The sequence below is a fragment of the Mycteria americana genome, chromosome 1, assembly GCF_035582795.1.
Source record: "Mycteria americana isolate JAX WOST 10 ecotype Jacksonville Zoo and Gardens chromosome 1, USCA_MyAme_1.0, whole genome shotgun sequence".
NCBI classification, from domain to species: Eukaryota; Metazoa; Chordata; class Aves; order Ciconiiformes; family Ciconiidae; genus Mycteria; species Mycteria americana.
Window position 1 is genome coordinate 185,458,428 of NC_134365.1, and position 12,387 is coordinate 185,470,814.

Genomic DNA, 12,387 nt, shown 5'->3' on the forward strand with positions numbered 1-12,387 from the left:
CACTACAAAGGCTGCTCTCTGCTGATAAAGACAGTAAACAAGAAATTGTCCTTTAAATGTTCCCTTTAATGTTTTTCTTTAATTAAAAATCAATCAAAAAACATTGCAACATTAAAAAATTTAAAATTAAGACATTAAAAAATGTTTAAGGTTTTTGACACACGACGCATTCAAACTAGAATTAAAGCTTATGATGTTACTTTTGTTTACTTGTGTTAGTTTGGACTTTCTTTGCACTGCAAACACTGTTAATCAAGAAATAAAAACACATAAAAGTAGTTTATCACTGAACACAGCTATTTTTATTGAGTAGAAATGTGAAAAATATGATGAAATAAAACTAGACGTTATAAAAGTACTGAAGTAAAACGCTTCTTTAATACCTTTAGATTATTTTAATATATTCCTTTCCTCTAATCAGACCAAAGCCTATTTATGTAGATTAGTTACATCTAGAGTCTCATTTATCCAACCTGTATTTATCCTTTGATCACAAAGCTTGTTAACTTAAATGGTCTTTTATTGTTATGATTCGTTTTCCCATAATTATGCAGTTTAACTGCCTGATTTTTTTTGAATAAATATATGCAAACGCGCCGATCATATTCAGCAGTGTTATGCTAGATGCTCAATGAACTGTAAGAGCCATTTCAATACAATAAAACTGCCTGGAAGTGTTCCAGGGCAAGGACTGCAAATACCAGTAATCATAGTGTCACTAGAACTAGTACAGGCAAATACAAGCGTGTCACACATATATCAATAGATGGTCTGAAACACTGCCTGAAACTAATTTCGCATGTCTATCACTGCAAGAACTTACAATGCATCGATCAGAGGTCCCACCCACACGGCTGAAATTGTGCATTTGTATCTTGTAACAAGGCTTTTCCTTTCCCCTTTAGAGTCCTCCTTTGGCGTGCCATGGAGACTGCCGCACGCAACCACCCAGCAGGGAACAGGATGCGATTAGAAACTTTTCTATTACGGGTAAGAGTATTTTATGAACCACAGGAACTGTGATCTGATACATACATCACAAAGCCAGCAAGAAGGTCCGTGGCTAAAATAAAATACTGTTCACTTGAAAGATTTTACTTGCCTAGATCACTTATAGCCTACTAAATTGAAAACAGATCAGCGTGGGACTGATTGTCTTGAGGGCTGAAAGAGGAGATAGCCCCTCACTGCGTGAAAGCGAAATGCAAATTGATCTTTATGCTGTCCTGTACAAGTAACACTAATAATTGGCTGAAACTATGCAGTAGTATCTTCATATGTAGAAGGACTCCTCAATTTTGAGGACACATCACCAAAAAAGGAGCTATCTTCTCATCTCAAGCGAGAGATGAATTGATTTTATGCTATCCTTTCTGTACAGGTAACGACACTAACTAGTGGAAGCAATTCAGTAGAAGAAAGAGATGCTTCTCGTGTGACCTTAATAAGCAGGAATTGTATCAGCAGCCTTTGGGACTTAGCTAGAAAATATATGACTGCTCAAGGAGGTTATTTAAAGCACTGCCTAATATCCTAATTAACAGGGACATTCATATGAATTTGCTTGTTCTTGAATGTAGTACTTAATACTGAGTATTTTATCTAAAATGCTTAATAATTTATCTATTTTTTCTTTCTCATAAGATTTACAGTAATTAATCCAGAATCTTCTTCTGTTGAAAAAGAGACTAAAAAAAAAAAGGTTGCACTAAAAAGACCATGGCAAATATATTACTAAGGCTTAGAAAGCACCCTGGCTAAGATTTATGGCAGGCTGTACACTACTCCATTTCATCTCATCATATCAGCTAAAGCAGCAACAACTAGTTAATCTCCTTGTTGCCCCCTTAAAAACATAACAAATGAAACACTTAAACTTAAGGAACTTTCCCTAAAATCATTTTGCCACTCTTTTCCTAGTACTTTTTCCTTTTTTTTTTTTTTTTCTTTTCCTATTTAGGTAAGAGCCTGCAGTCCCCTGAGAGTTTCACTTGTTTCCTATATTTTTGAACCCTTTAACATTAATTTCACCACTTCTCTTCTTACAGCTGAAGTAAAGGTACAATTGAAAGCATAAAGCTCTCAGGCTATCTGCTGCAAAAATTTGTCCCAACTGTTCTACTCTGACCTTTTGACATCAAAGGATTGCTTCTATACTTTTAGAGATAAAAACAGAGCTGTGTTTCTGCTCCGGTCAGCAAATCATTGTTTAAATTCTTTTCATAGAAAATTCTTACCTGTTGGAAAATACTAATACTAGTATCAAAATGTCTTTTCTTTATACGTGCAGACACTTCTCAGTCTTGAAGAGATAACTCAAGACCTCTGCCATGCGTCCTATATGTTTTCTTCAGAAGGAAAACAACAGTTCATATACATACACTTTTTATATGTAGAATGAGTGTCTTGCATAGTGAAGCCTGAAACTAATTTGACAAGGCATTTTAACTTTTGTAGAAACAACCAAATAAAGAGAAATTAAGCAGGATCTTTAAAAACATATGTGTAAATATTACCCAGTATGTTAATGTTTCCTGAGGAGGAAGGTAGTGAAAAGGAATTAAAAATGCTGGGGAAAAAAAGAAAAAAAAATGTTTTTCATTTGAAAATGAAATACCAACTGGTTTACAGTCAAATGTTGTGACTCAGGAAGAAATTTTTTTTTAATGACATTTTTTGCCTCATTAGTGAAGCCAGGTTGTATCTATGCTTTCTTAATACCAAGTGTTATTTGCAAATATTTCACATGTACCTAATGATAATTTTCCACGTAACAATATTTGCTGAATTTTAAGAATAATGCTGTATTATGCACACTTTCAAAACCAGATGAAAATGTGAAAATATGTGAAAACGTGATATTTTCAAGGGAGTCTTTGATTTCTTCTTTCAGCTGCACACCTGATTATGTTACAGTTCACATCACAGTTACAAAATCTTCTAAATTCCAGTCTCCTTAATTGTTTGTAAAGAAGCTGTAAGAAAACATCACAAAAGGCTGAAATCTAAAAATAAAGGGCCCAATCATACTATTCTTATCTGCACTCTGTAAGGCTCTTAGTCACAATTTACTCTTGAACCACTGAAATAATTGATGAAGTCAAAATTATGCTATTGACTGAAATATGAGTAAGAACAGGCCTTTTCATCAACATGGGTAAGGATAACAGAAACCTGACCAAATCTATTGTTAAAAGATAACTCTTCAAAGGATCAGTCATGGAAATTGCATTGGTAATCAAAAATTTGTGTGGAATTTCCCACTTAAGATTAGGCAGTGACGGTGAGCACCAATATGAGGACAGCTCAGACAACTTTAAGAGCCATTGAGAGCTGTGATGCAGTAAATCCTGCATGACTTGCTTCATGTCTTTTAACTGCATTTACTTTCTTCAACTCTTGTAGTTTATAAACCAGCAAGTTCTATGGAGACATTATTATTCTTAATTTATTGGTTAATGTGAATTTCTGTTCTGGCAATATAATTTTCTTTCTCATAATATCAATATTCTGCTTCAGACTCTTAAACTGTCTTTTTCTCTGTTATGTTTATTGTTCTATATTATAGCATTTCATCTTGGAAAGTTCTTTAGGTCTCATATGGACCTATATATCAGGAATGATCCTTTTGAAATAATATTGCTATAAATAATACCAGCAAGGAGCTCAAGATCAAGACCAGAGCAGATGTACCACAAAACAGGAGCCCAGTTCTGCTTCCTCTGCCTATTTCAGCAGCTAGGGCGGAGGCCATAGTAAGCAGTATGTTGCCAGACCCGGTCCTAAAATATATGTACTTTGTGTCACAGTACTATGCAGTGTATCTTGACAAAAAAAATGAAAAAATGCTTCACAAAAATATAGAAAAGATCCTGTCCTGAAATTCTTACACAGCCAACCCTGGTATTGACTTCACTAAGTAAAACTAAAGCTATAGAATGATGTAACACAAAATCATGCTAACTGCAGACTGTATTACACAATGCAAACATTCATGGGAGTTATTTTGCAAGACATCTAACCTTGTAAAACAGTTTAAAAACTACCATAATGCATCTTAGCCAGGTAGTTCTGAAGTTTAATCTGATGACAATTTAGTGTCCTTAGATACAGCTCTAGAGTATGCAGCTGCAAAATTTGGGGAATTACAGAGTACGAGCCTGCAAACTCATGAATGTGTGGAACTGCCCCAGTATCCTCTTGGTGCAAAATGTTAACTTCTACTAGTTCTAGTGAGAGGGAATAATATTGCTCATTTGCGGCAGAAGATATAGAAATAAAAAATGAATACCTCTGTTTTCAGATAGGAATTTAAACCACTGAGAACGAATGCAACTTCTGTTGAGGAAAGCTCCTTCTCCTTATACTGCAGCAGCTGCAGACTTCTTTTTGCAGTCTTGAAAATTCTGAGCTGAAGTTTCTCAGAGTAAAGCATGGAATAGTGTATGTAAAGACAGAGCAGCACTAATATAGCTTATGTTTTTAATTTCCCCTGAAGACTCTATCTTCTTAGGTACTACTAGACACCTGGCAACGAAGCTGCACTGGGACTTGACAGTAATCTGTTGACGCATCATAAACATCAGGTGCCTGAAGTCTTGAGAATGATCTGTACTTTATCTTAAAATGCTAGAGGACTGCCTAGTACGGCAGCTACGGTGATTCCCAGCTTGAGAGCTACTTGCAACACGGTCATTCTTTTTTAGCTGTTGTTTAGCAAAAGCTGTGACCACCCTTTTCTGTATTCACTCCCATCTCATTCCTGATATATTTACAAACCGCTCCAAGTTGCACCACAAGTGTAATAATAAATAATCTCTAGGATGATAAACGCTCCTTGCATATGTAGATAGTTTTCTACACTACTGTGATGTCACTTTGAGGAACCTATTTCTAAAACCTATTTGTTTAAAGAAACTATTTGTTCCCCTTTATCCATCCACTCTTTTATCTATTGGAAACACGAAAGAAGAAATTGCAGCTTGTTCACCCAGGGAAAAGCGAACTGATTTAACTCAGAACTTTTTGGTAGGAGAGACATGAACATATATGTGTATGTTTGCACATGATATTTCTTTTTCTAATGTTTGCTCTTCAAAATAAAGAAAAATCCTGTTTCTCTTAGTCAGGTGAGTAGGTCAGCTTGATTTACTCACCAGAATGAGACTAACAGAATTTGTCCAGTAGTCTTTAAGGTCTAGAGTGAACAGAAATCTTCTTTCAGTCACGCAGAGTCTCCATTTTCGCCTGCTTTCCTCTTTTTTTTCCCCAATAAAAATGAATAGTTTGGACCTTGAGTGATTCAAAGGTCACATGGAATTTTGAATCTGGCAATGAGAGTTGTATATCACTGGCTTATATTTAAATATTTTTAACTGACTTGCGTTTGAAAGCACTGTTTCTGAAGTATGTTTAGAATATGATTGCTGAAGTTAAGAGCAATGAAACATGCTAAAGTGTAGCTGTTCTGACTTCCCAGTATGTTACTAAACACTATTCTTCATCCACATCAACCTCGTGTGTGCGTCAAATCACAGTCTATTTTCAGAGGCCCTAAGCACTTGCAAGTCTCTTGTGCCAATAAAAGCTGGAGGTATCCTGCATCCTTGGTTATCCATCCAAAACCTTATACATATATATGTATAAATATTTAAATTATCTAATTTTTATGGTACTGAAGAAGTTCATTTATTCATATAAGTAACACATGCAGCCATGGCACGTAGCTGGATGCTACAAAGTAGTGAGTAAACACACAAGTTGTTAAACCGTGTGACTGATGTGTAACAGAAGTCACTTAAAGGAGAGGTAGGATTACACCGCTCTTACACATATCAGGCAATTTTTTCTTCACCTGCTGGTCATTTTGAGTCAGTCTGAAACCCATGGTCACTAAATAACACTTTACTCCACAGGTATTCATTGATATAAATCGGGCTATCTGTAGAATAAAATACTATTCATGAGAAATAAGGGAATCATAAAGCCTGTTGACTTTACTAACTCTTACTGCAAAGCAAAAAAAGTGTTATGCACTCCTAGTAAGAGTGAGAAAATTTGGATCTTACTGAGAAAGAAATTATTTATTTGATTTTAAATATTTATAGACTCAATTAGATGTACTAAGTCATAATATAATATTTAGTATGTATATATATATCCACGGATATATAAGTATGTACATATATATATATATAAACATAAAGTTTTAATAACAGGCACCTGCTAGAGAATTCTGCCATTAAACACTTGCCAAGAAAATGAGAGTGAAGAAAAGCAGTTCCATTGTACGAATTATATAGTGTGAGATTATTGTGGCTCAGTATTGTATCTGGAAAAACTAAAGTGAATATTCGCTAGAGAACACTTACACAATTGTTTGCCTTTCCCTTACTGAGGTAACAAAGAAAACTGCTTTTCTGAATTGACTAATGAAAGGAGATGATAAAGGAGCTGTTTGGATTCTGTATCTTTTTTCCACTGGCTATACCTTTGATTCCTAACTGTGCAATTTACTTTTCCAGACACAGGTTTCCTGGAGTGATTAAGGATATAGCAGATCCAGAGAGAGGGCTGATTCCTTACTATTTTTTTCCTAAGTTTGCAGTTTGAATTTTACATGAGGCAGAAGTACAGGACCAGACACAAAGTAGTATGTACATTCTAAATGCAAATTTTATATAAAATTTATGGCAGGGATGTGGAAATGGAGAATACAAAATGTATTTCAGTAATGCAAAATTATAGTGAAGAGGGCCAGATTTTGTAATCTAGCTACTTTAAGTCTGGGCCTTTCCTAAATAGAAACCAACTACTCTGTTTCATACTGTGTATTTGTTTTGTTGATACAACTACAAAATATAGTATCAATAAGTATGTTTGAACAGTTTGTTCACTAGGGAAAAATGAATGTTTCCTAATCTACTGGCTGGACCATCTAAACATCCAAAACACTCTGTGTAGATGTTCAGGGAAAGCAAAAACAATATTAGATATACCAGTATGTGCTATGAGGAGTTACAGTTAACATTTCCCACAGTTGTCATAACGAAAACTGTTATAGAAACCACAACACACCTTTTTAAGGGAGGAAACTCTTCTTTTAGCTTTATATAGATCTCAGAAAAAAAAATCATGATTGATATTATACAGTGAACACTGTAAAAAAAGGAATCATATTTTCCATAGGGATTTTACACTACAATTGAATCTTTACTACTCAGTAGCATCAATACATGAATTAATTGCTTTATATAGACATTACATGGTTGTAGGAAAGTATAATTTTCTGTCTTTTAGTAAGTATTACACTTGTCAGTAGGAAAAAAAATGTGGGGGTTTTTTTAGCATTCTGACAACTCCATTTTACAGTAAAAAAGTTGACATTACTTAAACAAGTGTCATTGAAAGTTATTTGTTTTTTAAAGCATGAATTATAAATCAAATTATCTCTGGTTGTGCCCTAACCTAAACTCTTTCCTGAAGTGTCACTTTTTGTTAAAATCAATTTCGGATTTTAAGTATTGCTCCACTCACCTAATTGATAGCAACACAAATTCATGATAGGCATAAAATGAAATTGTTTCTGTGACACAACTCAATAGTGGGTTGAGGTTTAGTTCACAGTGACCTTCTACAGACAGCCTTTTTTTTTTTTCTTTTTTTTTTCCCAGTTATAAATATTTAATTTACAGGCCATCAGTTACTGGAATTTTGGTTACTTAACCTGCCAATTACCAATGGTCACTTCTATTTAGTTTAAAATATTAGATGCAGCTGGCAACTAGAACATTCGGTGTTCAGAGACCGCAGGGTATGATAACTCAAAGGTATTACGAATTTTCTTTTGGTACATCAAGTGTCTACAGTGCAACTTCTTTCCCACTAGCTGCATACACAAAATGAGTCTGTGTCACTTCTGATACACTCAGCTCATTCCCCTATGACTCAGAACAGCATATTAGGAGAACCACAGGATAAAACAGATATGACATTTCAAATATATTTAATAGTCATTATCCAGAGCCTGCTTTCAATCCAAATGTTAAAAATCACTTTGGAACATACCTCTAGTATTTGAACATTAAGCTGCATTAATCATGAAGTAATACTTTAAATTAAATCAACTGGAGCCAAATTCTGCCCTCACCTTCACTCTGCGAGTTCACTGCTCTGGAATACATCTTCTGAGTTTGGACTTTAAACTACCTGCTAAAAATTAAGTCATTCTTTGATTAGCACCCTATATCCAATGGTCCAAATTGTGCCATTTCTCACATTCACAAAAGTCGGTAGAGGACAGTGTGGATTTAACTGGCAGCAGAACGCAGCCCAGCTGTAATTTCTAAATGAGCTTTGGTAGAAGAAAGAGCATGTAAGTCTTTCACTATAAAGCAATCATCAATATTGACTCAGGCTACTGGAAATCTGACTAGTTGTTTTGCTGTTTTATGACAGAATGTGAGTTTTGTTAACATTTGGGGGTAGGAGGGAATCACCACGTACATTTTCTTTCTATTTGACTAAGTAAAATTTTCAGCACTGAAGGTTTGGTTGTTTATGGGGAGAGGAGGAGGCAATGGGGCCCCAATGATACTGTTCTGCGTCAAAAAAAAAAATAAATTATTTATATATATATTCTAAAGAAGGAAATTTAAAAAATTAAAAACATACATCTTGGAAAGATAGCTCGTATTTACATACAGGATTGGAGGGCTATAATACACTGTTGCAATAGATGTCCTCAGTGTGTAGTTTCTCCCACGTCCTGTTAGTTACTGCAGATGATGTGAGTGCTTCAGAAATGCCCTCCCCCTCCTCCACCCCAAGCCAAAGCAAAGTGAAACCTGTGGAAGTGCCCACCTCTGTCTGATGATCTTCTGGGAAAATACCCCAGCGTGCCCCAAATGCACTAAACGCCTGCCTGCAATCTCACATGCACCTCTTTTGCACTGCCATAACTCTGTTTCAGCGGGCATTTACTTTTGAATCACACGGGAAACACCAGTGTGACAGCAGAACCAGACCCACCAGATGTGGTCTGGTTCCACTTTCATTAAGTCCACCTCTCTTTAGTGACTTGTGTTGGTCCCTTCAGTGGTGCCTTACAGCAGATTTCACTGCAGACAAAAGGTGAAGTTAAACCAGCGTCTAAAGTGAGGTCCAGGGTATTCTAAAAGTCTCCTACCTGAATTATGGACATCCGGCTCGGGGGAGCCTCGCTGGCGTTAGTCCCTTGCCCTGTGAAGCTGGTGTGGCAGCCCACATGTCCCTGGGGTACAGTCAGGTTGTTGGAGGCGGGCTTCAGGTACATCACCTCAGACCTGGGAGAGCTGAGGGGCAGGCGGGTCTGGTAGTCAAAGTACATGGGTGAGGTGGCCAGGGATGGGCTGCTCACCACGTTCATGACATTGAGGGGGCCTCGGCTGTCCTCGCCCTCACTGGGCACCAGCATAATGTCATTCTTGCTGATCTTCTTCTTCTTGCCCTTGCCCCCTCCACTGCCACTGCCTCCTCCTCCCCCGCCACTGCCTCCCCCTCCTCCCAGCTGAGGGTGGCTATACTCGGCAATGCGACAATTATAGGTGCGGATCTCCTTGTTCTCTCGCTTGCACTTCACAGCAATAGTGATCATGGCAGCCAGCAAGATGATGGAGACAGTGCTCAGCGTCACGATCAGGGGCAGCGACAAGTCCCAGTGTGGTCGCCGATGCTGCTCACCATTCACCTGTGGCTCACCAGCCTCGGGCAGGGGCCCCGCCAAGGCCCTGACAATGAGCTTGGCCACTGCGGAGAGGCTGGGCTTGCCATGGTCACTGACTTTTACCACCAGTTCAGCCACAGGGCTGAGCTCCTCCCAGTAGGGGTGCAAGGTGCGTATCTCACCGCTAGTGGGGTCCATCTCAAAGAGGTGCTCCTCATTGCCTTCCACAATCTCATACGTGAGGCGCCCACTCTCCCCAAAGTCACTGTCCAGGGCGCGGACGGTGCCCACAGGGTAGCCCACCCCAGCATTGCGCGGCACCTGTAGCTCAGCAGTGTCATTGATGAGGGCAGGCAGGACGATGAGGGGTGCATTGTCGTTGACATCGAGCACGGTGACGCGCACCGTGGCATTGCTTTCACGGTGGGGTGAACCTGAGTCTTTGGCCAGCACACGAAACTCAAAGTGCTTTGTCTGCTCATAGTTGAAGCTCCTCAGGGCATAGATAGCACCATTGGTGGGGTTGACGGAGACATAAGTGTAGATGGAGACGTCGCCCACATGCCCAGGCAGAATGGAGTAAGAGACTGTACCATTTTGGCCCAGGTCGGGGTCCTGGGCCAAGACGGAGCCCAGGTACTCTCCAGGGATGTTGTTCTCGGGCACTTGTAACACATAAAGGTTCTTGTTGAAGCGGGGTGGGTTGTCGTTCTCGTCAAGGATCCGGACGGAAAATGACTTGGTGGAGTTGAGTGGGGGGTTGCCCTCATCACGTGCCACGATGGTCACATTGTACTCGTCCTGTGCCTCGCGGTCCAGGGGCCGGTCGGTGACCACAGTGTAGAAGTTGTCATAGTTCTCCTCCAGGGTGAAAGGGACGGCTCCGGGCCCGCCGCCACCGCCCAGCACCCGGCACTGGAGCTGCCCGTTCTTGCCAGAGTCACGGTCAGTGACCCGCACCAGGGCAATGACAGTACCCGGTGGTGCAGCCTCACTCAGTGCTCCCTGGCGAACGGAGACAAAGCCAATGGTGGGCGCATTGTCGTTGCGGTCGATGAGGCGGACGGTGACCTTGCAGTGAGCAGGGATGGGATTGGGCCCCAGGTCCCGAGCTTGGACATCGATCTCAATGAGGCCGCTCTCCTCATAGTCCAGGTTGCCCTTGACACGGATGAGGCCACTCTGCGGGTCGATGCTAAACAGGTCGCGGACGCGCTCGGGTGCGTAGCCACTGAAGGAGTAGAGCACCTCTCCGTTTGTACCCTCGTCAGCATCGGTAGCATTAAGGTCAATGACGGCAGTGCCCAGTGGTGCATTCTCCGGCAGCTCTACCACATAGGAGGCCGCCTCAAAGACAGGGCTGTTGTCATTGGAGTCAATGAGGCGCACATTGATCTGCACCGTGCCCGAGCGTGGTGGGTCGCCGCCGTCCAGTGCCGTCAGCACCAGGGTGTGGTGACTCTGCTCCTCACGGTCCAATGGCTTCTGGATGACCAGCTCTGGAAACTTCGTGCCGTCACCACGGGACTTCACGTCGAGGGAGAAGAGGCCGTAGTCATCACGGGTGAGCAGGTAGGTGCGCAGCCCGTTGTCCCCGGCGTCCGGGTCGTGGGCGCTGGTAAGGGGGAAGCGGGTACCCGGCGCAGCATTTTCCGAGATGTCCATGTCCACTTGGTCAGAGGGGAAGGCGGGTGCGTTGTCGTTCAGGTCCTGGATCTCCACCTTGATCATGCAGATCTCCTGGTCGTTGGCGAACACCTCGAGGGACAGCTGGCACTTGGCGCTGCGCCGGCACAGCGCCTCGCGGTCGATGCGCTGCTTGGTGTAGAGCAGCCCGCTCTCCCCGTCCACGTCCAGGAGGTGCGGGGCCGAGTTCTCCAGCACCCGGAAGGTGGACTTGGGGCCGCGGCCGCCGCCGGGGCCGCCGCCGGGAGCGCCGCGCTCCGCGGGCAGCATCCCGCCTCCCGCCGCGCCCGCCGCCAGCCGCGCATCGCGGCCGATGTTCCCGATGACCGTGCCCGCTCCCTGCTCCTCCGGCACCGAGTAATTCAGGTTCTTCAGCGACAGGGCGGGAGCCCACCAGAGGAAGAAGCAACAAATGGAAAGGTACATCCCCGAGCAGGGGTGGGGGTGGCAGCAGCTGCAGCGGCGACCAGGGTTGCCCCCGTCTTCTGTGCCTCCTGCTCTGGGTTTGTTCTTCCTCCCCCTCCGTCGGCTCGCTCTTTTTTTCTTTCCTTTTTTTTTTTTTTTTTCCTTCTCTTTCCCCACCCCTGTATTTTAAGTTCCTGAACCTGTTGCTCTAAAACATCTGCAGAGACACAGGATGAGAGGCAGCAAATGGACCATGTAGCTCAGAGGGAGGGAGGGAGCAATCGGGGGGGCCGGAGGGGGGGGGGGGGAGCAGCTTCGGCAGCGTTTCAGCAAGCGCTTGCCGTGCTTGCAGTCCCCTCGCAGTTACTTCGGCTGTCCAACTTCGGCAGTGGGAGGATTTCAAAAATCAGAAAATTTGCAAAAGATCTTCTCCCTCCGGGCAGGCGAAGCGTTCCCGATCCTTGAATCCCCGCAGATGTACAAAGGATAATAAAAATAATAACAATAATAAAAAATCTCGGCAGTGGTTGTTTTTCTAAAAACGATCGAAAAGATTTTTTTTTAAAATATGTGTATTTATATATACATAGGAA

At 41.6% G+C, this 12,387-nt stretch overlaps 1 protein-coding gene across 1 annotated transcript in view; it reads right to left on the minus strand.

Annotated features, from left to right (window-relative positions):
* The window catches only part of PCDH17 (protocadherin 17), an 88,666-nt gene extending 76,612 nt beyond the window's left edge, over positions 1–12,054 (minus strand). Inside the window, exon 1 of the mRNA XM_075491977.1 lies at positions 9,188–12,054. Within this exon, the coding sequence (XP_075348092.1) occupies positions 9,188–11,815 (2,628 nt within the window). The 5' untranslated portion in view covers positions 11,816–12,054. The remainder of the gene's footprint in view (positions 1–9,187) is intronic.
* Positions 12,055–12,387: the final 333 nt, after the last annotated feature.